The following is a 15728-nucleotide window of genomic DNA, read 5'->3' as shown; positions in this document are numbered from 1 at the left end:
CTCTTGACATCTCTTTGAGATCTGAGAACTGGCCTTTAGACGAGATCCATGCAAAACTGACTTTGAAGCTTAAAGTAGCTGCTGAACATCCACCAATTTGTGAGGTGGGGGCAGGAAAGCGAGCACGACGCTGACGTGGCTTGACAGCATCGCTGGCTTACGCACCATCATTAGCTAAATTATTGGACCTACAACAATTATCAGATGAGGATGTTAAGGTAACTCCAACTAAACGGTAAGAGCTTCATGCCTCGGGAATCATCGAACTTTCTTTGGATTACTTGTAAAGTGTTAGTCTGCTGAGCGAGCAGTTTGCAAGCAAGAACAACGTTTCTAGTCATGGCTTTAATACTCATGCTGCAAACGCATCGCGGCTTTTCGAGCCAAATCGATGGGTACTTTCATATGCGTTTATTTTGTAAATTTTGAAATTGAAAAGTCAGAACAAACCTACACTTCCATTTCTGTTTTATATTCAGCTTTAAAATCCCTTGCAGAAATGTTCTCAATTTAAATTAAACTTGAAATTTTCATTCAAATATGTACTTATCTTTAAGTTTCAAGATAAATGGTAATGATCGTGTTTCTCCGTCCGGAATCGCACATTAAGTCTCGGATTGGAAAGCATACACAAAAGATTTTATCGCGCAAAGTAAATGAGAATTCAAGTATAATTTGCAGCAACTAGCAAAAACACAGAGCTCTTCCACCGTAGTATCCTCTCATCACACTCAAGATAGCGACTATAACTGACAAAAATATTATATTTTTCTGTAAGGCATCACAGGACCCAGGCAGCAGTTATAGCAGCCACGCGCACGACGCTCGTGACCCCGGGAAGTGGTGCGGAGTGCGGACGCTCAGGCGACCTCAATACGCGCTGCCACCGCTAACCTCGAACCACTCATGACAGCTATGACTGCTCCAAAGAAAGGACATACTCGAGGCATAACCTGATTATGCTAACAAAATCAGGGTTCAACTGCACGCGCTCTTCGGCGCGCAATATTCCATGACGATTGTTGTGAGCTAACAATCCTGTTGGAAATTTTCTATATATTATCGTCCATAAATTGGCTAATAATTTAGCTGGCTATTTTTTCATCGTAAGAAACCCAAAGAGACGATTATAGCTGCCGGTTGACCGATAAAACATCACCAAAAAGTCTTAATAATTGGATATTTGCTTTATTAACTACTCGTCCTCTACTGCTTCACACATAACTGTGCCCATTATTCCAATAGATATTGAAAAAACTTTATGTACGACAAAGCAAATATAAGTGCGTATGAGATTTCAAGCAAGCAATGTAATCAGTTTCTCATCACATTACAAGTGGCTTTAATAGGTTCGTTCTATTAATAATTTCAGCGAGTTGACAATGTAGAGAATTCTATAACAAACTTCTAGCCTGCAGGTCATCGCTAGACGGAACGCTCGAGTTTGTTCCGCTGCGGTGGCCTCTGATCGCCTCGCACAGCTGGACGCAGGTCGCTGGTATAGGCAGCAGCATGCGCTTCACTTCAAGTCAATAGGCCACGAAGCCTGGATTCTTTCTTAACCGCGGCACATGCACGACTGGAGTTTTCGCTTAAACGTACAGACCACTGGGCGGCAAAGGAAAAATGCATGAATTTGATTATTGTACATGAGACAATATTGAAAGAATCGTTAGTTACGCCATTTTGTGTGTAAATGAATATTCCAATTAAGGAAAAATTTCTTATCGTAGATATAAGAAGTAAATAAAGTTAACACTTTCAAAACTAAATAATTTATTCTCGAAGAGAGTAGTATTGGATAACATGTATTAGCCTCGACGACATGCAATGACATGGGGAGAAGATATCTAACGTGTAAATGCAAATTTGTAAAAGGAAACATTGTTCTAGTGATTTATTGGGTGCACGGATGTGGCACAGCTGGTGCACGTCACGGAAGCCATGGCATTACGGCATAACGGGACGATATCAGCTGCTCCTACAATACACGAACAGCGTTGAACACATTCCAGGAAAGCTATCGCCAGAACTAGTGCACAAAAGATTGATATTCCGCACGAGTCATGCTACGTCCAAGGTAGATGTCCGCGTCCGTCAGGAGAGGAGGAATTTACACTTGTGTGAGACTCATCGGTGCGACATGCGGCCATGCATATAACTGAGAGGCAGACAATAAAGTTCCAATAGTAATTCATAGTCAAACTATCATAGCTCTAGAGGAAGTTTGATGTGAACCGTTACTGATGGTAACATTTGAACAGATACTATAACCGAGACAGAGCATAAGTTCGTGCGGCGAAGGTTCGACAATAATAACAAAGTCTTTATGTTCTTTGTCATTTAATTTCATTGATGTTTTCAATGAAAGCCGAATTCCAAGCCGAAGTATGAACTACGAACTGCCGTGTTTGTTTGTAATGTTATCTATCAAACGAAATTCTGGTAGAAGCATGAACTCTCATTCTTTAAGTAACAGTTTTATCATTTCCCGTGTACACTTTATATCATGTCCCGTATACACTTTATATCATGTCCCGTGTACACTTTATATCATGTCCCGTGTACACTTTATATCTGTATATCATGTCCCGTGTGCACTATACGTCATGTTCCGTGTGCACTGTATATCATGTCCCGTGTGCACTGTATATCATGTCCCGTGTTCACTATACGTCATGTCCCGTGTGCACTGTATATCATGTCCCGTGTGCCCTATACGTCATGTTCCGTGTGCACTGTATATCATGTCCCGTGTGCACTATACGTCATGTCCCGTGTGCACTGTACAGTATATCATGTCCCGTGTTCACTATACGTCATGTCCCGTGTGCACTATACGTCATGTCCCGTGTGCACTGTACAGTATATCATGTCCCGTGTTCACTATACGTCATGTCCCGTGTGCACTGTATATCATGTCCCGTGTGCACTGTAGCAGACAAATCGTGTGAGCATTTTTGTTTGACTTTATACTCGACAAGACGACATCTGAAGCATTTGATAAATGACAAGAACTATTCAAGTTTATATTGTTATAACTTGGCGCAACAATGACTTTTACGAGGAAGTTGCAGCTAACTACCGGTGTTAAATGTAGAAAAAGAATAAAATATTCGAAATAAGGCAATAAAAATTTTCGTCGCGAGAAGACAATGTACCTTTTACATCCCGGAAAAAAGTTAACCGAATAAACAAAGAACTCACATATTCTCGTAATAAAGGCTTCAGAATAATGACAGATTTTTGTCAACATTGAAATGGATTAATGCCCCTGGAAGTGTAGGCCCAACAAGACAAACATCTTTTGAAACGAAGGCCTAGTAAGGGACAGAACGCAGTAAGGCGCGTTGTCGCTGTCCAGTCAGGGACAGAACGCAGTAAGGCGCGTTGTCGCTGTCCAGTCAGGGACAGAACGCAGTAAGGCGCGTTGTCGCTGTCCAGTCAGGGACAGAACGCAGTAAGGCGCGTTGTCGCTGTCCAGTCAGGGACAGAACGCAGTAAGGCGCGTTGTCGCTGTCCAGTCAGGGACAGAACGCAGTAAGGCGCGTTGTCGCTGTCCAGTCAGGGACAGAACGCAGTAAGGCGCGTTGTCGCTGTCCAGTCAGGGACAGAACGCAGTAAGGCGCGTTGTCGCTGTCCAGTCAGGGACAGAACGCAGTAAGGCGCGTTGTCGCTGTCCAGTCAGGGACAGAACGCAGTAAGGCGCGTTGTCGCTGTCCAGTCAGGGACAGAACGCAGTAAGGCGCGTTGTCGCTGTCCAGTCAGGGACAGAACGCAGTAAGGCGCGTTGTCGCTGTCCAGTCAGGGACAGAACGCAGTAAGGCGCGTTGTCGCTGTCCAGTCAGGGACAGAACGCAGTAAGGCGCGTTGTCGCTGTCCAGTCAGGGACAGAACGCAGTAAGGCGCGTTGTCGCTGTCCAGTCAGGGACAGAACGCAGTAAGGCGCGTTGTCGCTGTCCAGTCAGGGACAGAACGCAGTAAGGCGCGTTGTCGCTGTCCAGTCAGGGACAGAACGCAGTAAGGCGCGTTGTCGCTGTCCAGTCAGGGACAGAACGCAGTAAGGCGCGTTGTCGCTGTCCAGTCAGGGACAGAACGCAGTAAGGCGCGTTGTCGCTGTCCAGTCAGGGACAGAACGCAGTAAGGCGCGTTGTCGCTGTCCAGTCAGGGACAGAACGCAGTAAGGCGCGTTGTCGCTGTCCAGTCAGGGACAGAACGCAGTAAGGCGCGTTGTCGCTGTCCAGTCAGGGACAGAACGCAGTAAGGCGCGTTGTCGCTGTCCAGTCAGGGACAGAACGCAGTAAGGCGCGTTGTCGCTGTCCAGTCAGGGACAGAACGCAGTAAGGCGCGTTGTCGCTGTCCAGTCAGGGACAGAACGCAGTAAGGCGCGTTGTCGCTGTCCAGTCAGGGACAGAACGCAGTAAGGCGCGTTGTCGCTGTCCAGTCAGGGACAGAACGCAGTAAGGCGCGTTGTCGCTGTCCAGTCAGGGACAGAACGCAGTAAGGCGCGTTGTCGCTGTCCAGTCAGGGACAGAACGCAGTAAGGCGCGTTGTCGCTGTCCAGTCAGGGACAGAACGCAGTAAGGCGCGTTGTCGCTGTCCAGTCAGGGACAGAACGCAGTAAGGCGCGTTGTCGCTGTCCAGTCAGGGACAGAACGCAGTAAGGCGCGTTGTCGCTGTCCAGTCAGGGACAGAACGCAGTAAGGCGCGTTGTCGCTGTCCAGTCAGGGACAGAACGCAGTAAGGCGCGTTGTCGCTGTCCAGTCAGGGACAGAACGCAGTAAGGCGCGTTGTCGCTGTCCAGTCAGGGACAGAACGCAGTAAGGCGCGTTGTCGCTGTCCAGTCAGGGACAGAACGCAGTAAGGCGCGTTGTCGCTGTCCAGTCAGGGACAGAACGCAGTAAGGCGCGTTGTCGCTGTCCAGTCAGGGACAGAACGCAGTAAGGCGCGTTGTCGCTGTCCAGTCAGGGACAGAACGCAGTAAGGCGCGTTGTCGCTGTCCAGTCAGGGACAGAACGCAGTAAGGCGCGTTGTCGCTGTCCAGTCAGGGACAGAACGCAGTAAGGCGCGTTGTCGCTGTCCAGTCAGGGACAGAACGCAGTAAGGCGCGTTGTCGCTGTCCAGTCAGGGACAGAACGCAGTAAGGCGCGNACCTGTCTCTTATACACATCTAGATGTGTATAAGAGACAGGTGTAGGCCCTGTATGTTGTGTAGGCGCTGTATGTTGTGTAGGCGCTGTATGTTGTGTAGGCGCTGTATGTTGTGTAGCTGTACTTTGACCCGACAAATGTACGGCGCTCAAGCAACTTTCACTTCGCTGGCCGGGCTCGCAAGCCCCCAGCTCAGCTCGTGGCAGGGCACGCGTCTGCTTCCGCACTGCGCATGTCAGCCAATTGTTCAATTTGTGGCGCAACAGAGGCAAAGTTTCGAAATTAATGTCACAATTTACGATGGCAAATGTATTCTCTGAAATATTGACTGGCTTATTCCTTGAAAAAGGCGGGCGAGAAGAACGGAAGAGGTGTCGTTTATTTACGTACCCTGTAGATGTGACGAAGTTATCTCAATACTTAAGCGCTCACCTGAGACGAGAGAGAGCAGTACGAGCAGCAGGCTCCAGGAGCGCGTTCCGAGTCCCGCCATCTGAAAATGGATACAAAATTACAATCATTAAGCAAGAATTGCTGTGGACTTCAAATCATTGCTGACTTGTGCATAAATTAAATATATGCGTAATATATTTAATAAATTAAAAAATTTAAAATAAACATCAATATAATATGATTTTTATTTCCATGTGGGCATGGATTGAGCCTCTTAGTTAAAATCGAAGAGCTTATAAGCTGGCAACGCAAATCTAGAAACAGCATTCACTTGAAGAACATTCATTCACGTTCGAGCTCGGCTTTCGTTGTAAGAACACACGGAGCTTTCGTAACTAATTACTATCATTAATTATTGATTATACATTCGTGAAAATTCATTGTTTGTGGACAGTTTGATGCCTATGACATGTATAAAGGAATTTAACTTATTCGATTAATTTCCTCAATACTGACAGTTTCGAGACATGACCTAGCTGGACCGGATATTTTTTGCGGCTGAATCTTGTTTTTTTTTCTTCGAGACGCCGTAAGAGGAGAAGAATAATTTTTTTAATTAATAGATTGAATTTCCATTCAAGATTTAATAAGGTAAAATTTATCTTTCACTTGGAAACTTGAATTGAGTAATAATTCGATGTTAAATGTAAGTTTGAACGAGTTTTATTTACAAAAATATTATATTACTTCGTTTTGAAAATTAGAAACTGTATTTTCATACCTATGGGATTATAAATATACTGTATATCCCCGAGCAACGTTATTCTACGCTATTATCATTTAAAATTTTGCTGGTATGCAAATTATCTCTAATATTTCAAATCAGATTTCCGCTCAATAATGGTGTACAAATAATGGAATTCTCCCTTCTGCTGAAAAATATAATTTTTCTTTCTGCTTTGAAATTCGATTTACCTTGTACATTATTTTTCAAAGGCAAGGACATTTTTACGGATGAAATTTTCTAAGCAAATTTCGCTAATCGTTAATACGAGTAATAAGGGATAGTATAGCCGCGGTCCTTGTACGAGCTGGAAATAATGAATGACTGTAGAAGGTAATGGACCCAAATAATGAATGACTGTAGGAGAAAGGTATGATAATCTGAAGGTTCCATTGATCCCCTTTGTTATTGATGACCTGAGAAGTCCTTGTCTCTGCTGCATGGCTCCGGGTCGTCGGGTATCGCCTCGGGGCAACACTAACAATGCTCTTATCATGCTTCCCCTCGCTCCAGGCGAGTTGCATGCCGGACCTACTGCACATCATCATTTCGATGCCTGACTTGAATTTTTCATCGATGATTGTTGGCAACCCTATGAAAAGCTTGGTTTAGGCATAAATCAAAATTCAATTCCATCAACATCTTTTAGATTCAGCTACACGACGTTGGGCGTTTATCATTTTAATTAGGACCATTCTTCCTGGCATCCTTAACAGCCCATTAGTAAATTACGACGGCCACCACAAGTAAGCATTCAGAATTCGTCTGAATAAATTTAAATAGCATTCATCAAACGCATTTTGTACGGCAGATAATACGTCAAACTGTCCAAAAATAGCCGGTGAAGCATGGGCCAATAGTCGCCGTAAGCCTGAGTAACGGTCAACGGACGTCGGCACAGCGCAAGGTGAGATTGCTGCGAGTGTGATCATCCTCTCCGCATTCCGTGGCACTGACGCAGTTTTCCTACTTTTTTATGAATTTTGCCTACATTGAAAAGAGAAAACAATGATGAATGATACCAACTAGAAATAAACTTGTGCAACGTCAGTGACACGCGAGAGTTGAAACGTTACTTCACAAAACTCTCTGCTTAATAACCAAATAATTTGTTCTGGTCAAAAATAAACTGTTTTGTTTGTGTATGAAAAAAATTTCAAAGCCTTTGAGACGTTATCAGAATGTACTTCTAATATTGGTACATGAATCGGTTTTTTTAATTGTTATTGATGGTAGCTGCAATGAAATGAGAAACGCTGCTCTAAGATCAACGTAAACGTTACTCACTTTGCAAGGGCCATAAATTAGCTCATAATGCATAAGCCTTCATGGAAAATTTCTACCCAATAACGTAGCAAAACTACAATATATGTAATCGGACGGAACATTTAACAAGTGAATTTTTTAAACTTATTACGTGAAAGTTGTGTTAAAGTACAAAAACTTTTGATTCTTTCATGGGCTTTAAATGGGCTTTCTTCATTTGTGGTTTTTGAAACGCTGAGCCGTAGTCCGACATCGTTCGCTGGACATCTCTTAAATACCTACCGTATAATAACGCAATTAACGTCGGTCACTCTTTTTGCGAATTTATAGGCTAACTCATGAAATTTTTTTACAATTTCACGATAATCTATATCTATAAAATATAACTCCCATTTAAAGTCACAAAAAAGACGTAATTTTGAGCTTTCATCAAATTCTTGTCCTAGATCTGGCAATAGAACAAGACCAGCAAAAAAAAATTATATATTTTTTACAATACATCAACGATCAATCTAGGCGGCTCAATTCAGGAAAACCTCGGTTTACTTATAATAGGATACCTGGGATACTAGGTATTCTTTCTTGATCAGCTAAGAGCGCCGGCCTGCTTTGGCTTCTTGCAGCAGTCAACCACATCTTAACTCACCTCAGAAGCAAACTCTCGCAGAATATAAGTCTATCTAACACCAATAAATTAAACTCCTCTATCATAGGCATTTGTCAGCAAGCCATTTGCACAACACTTTCACTGCTCTAATATAATTTTTGAATACACAACCATGTGCGCATCATTCCAGGAACTAGAAGCAACGGAAAGGCACTTCACCACCTCACACGCCCGTGGTTCTGACCTCACTGGCTTGACTGGACTGTTACAAGTTGTAGCTCTTCGCGGCGCCTGAGGCAACCTCAATTCCATTCTATGCTGCCCATCCTTTTTCAAGTCAGCATTTATATGCTGGCAAGATAGTACATCACTCGCAATTACGAACAACTTTCTTTTGTGTTCAATTCTCCATTATCGCTTATTTGAAGTTCGAAACATAAACAAAAGACTAGGCTTCAAGACTGTAGCATTCCACCGCTCGGCTTCAATGACTGTTAATTAAACTGTTAAAGAGGAAGCGTATTTGATTTCATCACATCTTTTTCGCTCAAGATTCTTACGAAACCAGTAACACAGTTGGAGGACAAATAATGACTGTTTCATTGAACCTATAGTATAATGGACATATTATAGGTTTGAGTTAGCCTTTGGCTTGTCTGCTTCTTCGAAAACCAAATGGTTCATGTTGTGCACGATCAGGACAATCAGTATTTTCGAAAACTGACAGAACATAAATCATGGCATAAACTAAACATTTTGCAGTTTAAATTGACTTCATGTCACTCTCATGAAAAATTTTTTAGGAAAAATTTTTATTCATATTTTCTTACTCATAGGAATCAGAATGATGAAATACTAAAATTCGATAACATCTAATAAAATCATTTTTTATAATGTCAGTAGAAAACACTATTAGAAATCATCGTCGTAACAATTACGCTGTCGTTGTAATTACAGCTGTAATTATGTGCTACCCGGAATTCGGTAGGGCTATTGTTGGTCGTGAATGACGACCGCTTCCAGGCTTTGGGACAAAATTTTGAAGCGAATTTTCGGGACAAATTTCCATACCATGTTTTCAACGCAAATGTAAAGAAAACAATATTGTTCAAAGTGAAAAGGAAGCTATTTATTCACAATGTGCATGTGTAAGCCTTGAAGGCGTTCGGTTCTGACAATAATAAACGTTATACAACAGGGACATTATTAGAATATATATGTAAAACTAAGATTAGATTTGTTGTATAACGTGGATAAGTACGTTAAAACTCAGAGCGTAACAAGCAGAATGCAATACAAAACGGTGAATACGGTGCACCGGAAAAATTATAGATTGAGTAGTATAAAAGTATCAGGGACCTTATGCGTAGTTAGTGGTTGCAGCTAATGACGAAATAATAATATTATAATAATTCTATATTATTAAGAATAGACGCTCTGAAATGATGTACAAATTGAATTATGCCTTATTGCGTCATTTGCAGAAAATAACATTGAAGATAATATCGGAAACACAAATATTAAAAATCGATTTTCACAAGAAGTTGAACGCACGATCTAACTTGACGCATCTGCCTAAAATATCGATTATTAGTAAACTAAATGATATTTAAAATAATTTCTTTTTTTTTTTTGCCCGAACAAAGTTCGACACGAGGTGGCTTCTCCGCTTTGCCTCGTGTCGGTAATAACTTTAGCAACGTAGGAAGCCGAATTAAAAAAAAAACCTCCAGTACTCCCCATACAGTGAACGACAGGATTTTCATAGTGTATAATCAGACCTGCAGGTCATTTCAACCGGTCACTGGGCATAAATATGGAATTGTGTGCGTGCTGACCTCCGGTCACGACCTTTAAATCGGTCATACACGCTGCATAGAAGCTCATTTACTATATAGCGTCAAAAAAGTAACAGTTCACCTTACACTCGTATGTTAACAAAAAGTTCATATAAAACGTATTCACATCAATCCTAAAAAAATAAAACATTTCGTTATGCATATCAACCATCTAAAAATACAGAAACAACGTACTAAAACATTCGGTACAGTCACCCTTGCCTTAATTCCCACCCTCACCTCTCTCAACCCTCCACTCCTCAAGACCCCACTCCTATCATCCTCCTCCTCTCCCTCAACCTCCACACGTTTTCTAAATATCTCTTCACAATCTCAAACTTATATATAGCCGCAGTTCTCCCTCAGACAGACCCGTAATTATTGGCATCCACTCTTCACTTGTTCTCTCATGCCCCACTACGTTAATCTCACCTCCCTCATTCAGAATCACCTCCATCATAGACTGTCGCTGTCTCTCTCACACGCACCACATTAATCCATCAACAAGTGCTCCACAGTTTCCTGCTCATCCCCTTCACACATAAAACATTTATCTTCCCTCCTCTCATTCTACCTGTATGTACGTCCATTCACTCCAAGCGCCCCTGCCCTCACACAAAACAGAAGGTCCCCACCTCTACTACCATCATACATGCATTCATATTTTAGCATCGCTTTCATCTGAAACAGCCCTAGAGTGTCCTTTTCCTCCATTCGCTGCTCCCACACCTTCAGTTCATAGTCTTTCACTCGCTTACTTATTTCTCTTTTCCACTCTTTTTCATCCCACTCTATTCCAGCCGCACCCCGTACAGTCACCACCCATTCGTCCTATGGCCCAGCGGGTCCATGGCGCACCCATGCTTCATGCATACCACACTTACATGCCAATGCACGACATAGAAGTCGAATCATGGGAAACCTGCAGGTCCTGATATGCCACATCTTATTATCTCCTCGGCTAGCAAGTCCTAGAAGTCATATTAGTATCAGGAAGTCACCGATGTGAGGTGTCACAAGAGGTCTCAAAAGTGACAACAAATACAAATATTGTGGGTTAATTAATTACTCTATAAATGACAACAAGAATTATCAAGGCCGTTGTCCTTGATGTTTTCCGTGCAGGGGAGCAGTGATGTGCGATTGTTGTGTTGCTGCGTAGTCGCAGTAAGGGAAAGGACACATGTAGCCTACCTCCTGTGGATGTTGTCTATTCTCATGTGGCGTTCGAAATCAGTTCCGTGCAAGGAAAATTGGACATCATCAATAGCCTCCCAGTTGTTCCTGTGCTGGAGCAATGAGGGTATTGAGCTACAAAGTTGTGTGACATTTCTGAGTTTATTATTTCATGATTAACAACCTAAATTATAATAATATGTAACAAATATTAGTATTTATTGATTTAAAAAGAATTACCTGTGTTCTTGACTTAGCTGTGTTCTTGACTGTTCTACAAGACTTAGCCTGGTCGGGACCAGCAACAAGATGTGATTTATGAAACTCTCGATGAATCAGAAAGCAGCTAAAGCTTGTAACTTGATATATTGATGGAAATAAACAACAAATAAACGTAAACAAATAAATAAAATAAATAACGTTTTATTTCAGAAAACGTAATTAACATACACGTTATCTATTATTTTGATATTTTCCATTAATAACATGTTATTTCTTGTATCCTATCTATTCTATGTACATGAAAGATTCCTTACATACATTCTATATTTTTTTCATCTACTCTATACTAAATTTGGCTGCGAACATACGGACACAATTAACTGAGAGCGAAGGGATGGGGAGTGGGACCGAATTTTTTGGAGACTTGCGTTTTGTGACCTTAACATTTTGCCGTAATCATTCAATATTCCACAAAGCATTGTCATGCAGGGCATAACCATGTTTTTATTACACCCTGAAACGTTACATTTGAATTCCAGCATTGTTTGATAATATAATATTACGACATAATTTTATATCAACTTTTCGGTTGCGCTATCACTATCAGCACCAATTAAATTAACTGTTGTTCAGACTATCACCAGAGGCCAAAAAGTTGCAGAGTTGACGATTTATGGGAGCCTTAAGATAAGTGCAATATCATCTCAGGGTGTGAAGTTGTCACCACAAAGTTGTAGGCAGAGAGGCAGACGTCGCCCGAACTCCCAGCGCAGAGATCGGTCGGACGAAAGGCGTGAGCGTTAGCATGGGCCATCTTTGCGGCCAAAATAGACACGCCATTGAATTCTTTACCAATAATTGTATAATTAAATAAATAGTTCAAGTGTTCATTACGATGCAGTGATTTTATTTCGCATTTTTACCTCGTGCTGTTTTCAGTTAAAACGGTAAAACGGGCAAATTCAGCCGCTTTGGCACATTTTTTCCTCAATTTGTGTTCAGCGTTTTCTTAGTAATAGTAAATTGATCGATTACTGTTTCCTTTGTTTGGGTGAGGACTGAAGAACACTAAACAACAGTCATCACCCACACAAAAGGAGTCACCCATACAACAGTCGTCACCCATACAACAGTCGTCACCCGTACAACAGTCGTCACCCATACAACAGTCGTCACCCATACAACAGTCGTCACCCATTCAACAGTCGTCACATATACAACAGTCGTCACCCATACAACAGTCGTCACCCGCACAACAGTCGTCACCCATACAAGAAGCTGTTTTAAAGAAAGGAACTATTTTCAGATGAATTATTTACGTACTATACACATACTAATCCACACAAAATATTCATGGAGTTCAAGCAAAGTTATTTACATTTGAGTTTCGCTGTCTGTAGGCAGCAAATAGTACAATGTTATGCAATAATTTAAGCGTAAATAATGTTACTAAATTCTTCATTGAAAACGTTTCGGAGACCAGCTCCATGATCAGATCAAAGGCTTCATGAATGCAGGTATAATAAACATAGCAACCAAATTTACACGGAAGATTCTAGAACCTATGTGGACTGATAAACAAACAAATTAACTTAACAAGCTTTCAATTTACGGCTCTAAGTAAATAAAAAAATAAGCATTGTTCAGACTACATTTTCGTCCAGATTCATAAAATGATAACAAGATTGTTTCCTGATGAGTTACTTGTAACAGGTAAGTAAACATTTTTACCTTCGATTTGGTTCCAAAATTTTGGCATAATCATGACATTCTTGAGCGTATTATAAAAATATAAATAAGTTTCCGCCTAATGTATTCAATCTCGAGCGTCGGTGGTTATGCTCACATTGCTGAGGTCCATTTACCTTATGTCTACAAAATATATTGTGGCCATGATAAATCCTTTTTATAACAATCAATTAATTGGCACTAGACAACTCGAGGAATAATTGGAACTCGATGTAACATCAATAAAAATTGTTCATAATTAAATTCACGGCAAAAAATATCCACTCTTAAGTGTGAACAGAAGCTCGTAGCTTGATTGTCATTAGTAATTCTTTTCGATTGCGCTGCATCTGAGTGTTACGATTAGAGGTGTTCATGACGTACATGTTGAACGAAAACATGTCTAACTCCACTTTCATCGAAGGACGACTTAAGGAGACCTGTAAAACACGAGCCATTAAGCTTGTCAACAAATGCTAATTAAATTCTAAAATTAACGCTTATTCGTCACAAGATGATGAAACTTTCAGACACGAACAACTTTTTGCGGACGGTTGTCTTGGTTTCGTTGCAAGCATGGATAGATCGTGTTCGTCGAACTTGTAGGCTTTTCTCAGACAGGGAAAAGCCTACAAGGACAGAGAAAAGCATACAAATGCGGAAAAAAGCCTACAAGAGAAAATCCTACAAGGACAGAGAAAAGCTTACCAGGACAGAGAAAAGCCTACAAGGATGATGTTAAAGACGTCGAAATTAACGAAAACGGGCCAGCTTTTTCCCAAGTGCAGTGCAGCAAGAACGATTCCCTATGGAAGTCATGCAAAGCAATCATACGAGGCAGAGTGTGGCGTAGATGAAAGACTTTCTGGTTAGGCTAGATGCGTCTATGTTAAATGTGGGCGGCCGAGTCAACGTAAATGAAGAGCTGCGTGCTTCATGTCCTCGCTGCGTGCTTCGTGTCCTCGCTGCGTGCTTCATGTCCTCGCTGCGTGCTTCGTGTCCTCGCTGCGTGCTTCATGTCCTCGCTGCGTGCTTCGTGTCCTCGCTGCGTGCTTCGTGTCCTCGCTGCGTGCTTCGTGTCCTCGATGCGTGCTTCGTGTCCTCGCTGCGTGCTTCATGTCCTCGCTGCGTGCTTCGTGTCCTCGCTGCGTGCTTCATGTCCTCGCTGCGTGCTTCGTGTCCTCGCTGCGTGCTTCGTGTCCTCGATGCGTGCTTCGTGTCCTCGCTGCGTGCTTCTGGTCTTCCCGTGCCGGCAAGCTGCGTGCTTCCCGGTTTCGTGATCTTCATATATGTAAAGACACAGTTTCAGTGCGTTCATTAGCAAAAAAATGTTGTGAAAACAAGGTTGAGCATTATTATACCAGTCAAAAGACAGTTCAGCTGAACTGGGTACACCAATGAAAGTTCAAAGAATAAAAAAATATTCAACGCAATTAAGAGTCATTTGCGGCAATGTGGAATGAGTAGACCAAATGCAGTCATAACGCGAGTTATTCGAGTTTCTTAATGCCATAAGAATCACGATGCTTTTAATATCACTTGCAAGGCCAAACTTCGAGTATTACTATGTTGTCTTATCCATGGTTGAACTAATGTCATATCATCCCCTCAACCCCCCCCCCCCCATCAAGGTAGAAAAGTAGTAGCAGTAGTATGATGGTTTGCTAGCGGCCTAGCGCTTCAGCTATTTCGCACCGGAGGTCAAAATATAACGTCGCCAGCGAAGCGGAAGGTCTCAATTATTCAAAATCTCAAGTTAATCATCACCCACAAGGGGCGGAAGGTCTCAATTGTCCAGCCCGCTGAAGCTGGCTCGAAAGAAGCAGCGTTAGCATCTCAATGAGACGAAGTGACAAGGAGGGGCAGGTGAAAAGCAACAGAAACGAGGACACTCGAACAAGAGGTCGCTTACACGGGACGTCGGCCGCCCGCACGAGAGAGACAGAAAAGGGAAATGTAAGGAATCCTAACTACATAATAACTTAATGAAAGGAATCCATATTAATAACTTATCCCCACAACTGAGACCTACAGTCAGACAGCGCGAGCTCAGCGGTGGGGAAGACGAGCCTAGACACGCGTCAGAAGTCCCCCCCTGAGCCCTGAGGGAACAAGATAGAAAAGCCGAAGAATGTGTTGTGGTCTCGGGAAGGGTCACACGAGTGTTTCAATGATTAGAAGTTGTAGTATAGTATTAATATGGAAAGAATATTCATTAGATGACGCAGAGATGAGATGTTTGTGATATATATGGCGTATAAATACACAAAAGGGTATTACTGAAACAAGCCTTCCATTGTTCTGTTAGTACAAGTTATATAAGTAGACCTCCTCAGAAGTTCCGTAATTGAAATACAAATTTGCAAGATTCGGAGACAAGACTCATCAGCCTAAACATTAATGCTGACTTAAGAACACCACACATGACACAATAGAATTTTCACTGAACTGAAAATCGCATATTTTCATAATCTTCAAAGAATTATGTAAGAGTTATTTTCACTTGAAATATCTGCCATAGAGAACATATTAGAACAGAAAGAAAACATTGGATACCCACATT

At 42.0% G+C, this 15728-nt stretch overlaps 1 protein-coding gene across 1 annotated transcript in view; it reads right to left on the bottom strand.

Annotated features, from left to right (window-relative positions):
- The window catches only part of LOC108670873 (cadherin-87A), a 41857-nt gene extending 33418 nt beyond the window's left edge, over nucleotides 1-8439 (bottom strand). Inside the window, exons 1-2 of the mRNA XM_018158362.2 lie at nucleotides 8241-8439; nucleotides 5584-5644 (exon numbers count right to left, since the gene is read on the bottom strand). Of these exons, the coding sequence (XP_018013851.1) occupies nucleotides 5584-5644 (61 nt within the window). The 5' untranslated portion in view covers nucleotides 8241-8439. The remainder of the gene's footprint in view (nucleotides 1-5583; nucleotides 5645-8240) is intronic.
- Nucleotides 8440-15728: the final 7289 nt, after the last annotated feature.

The sequence above is a fragment of the Hyalella azteca genome, unplaced genomic scaffold (genome assembly GCF_000764305.2).
Source record: "Hyalella azteca isolate HAZT.00-mixed unplaced genomic scaffold, Hazt_2.0.2 contig399, whole genome shotgun sequence".
NCBI lineage: Eukaryota > Metazoa > Arthropoda > Malacostraca > Amphipoda > Hyalellidae > Hyalella > Hyalella azteca.
This window is presented reverse-complemented; position numbering and strand designations above follow the sequence as displayed.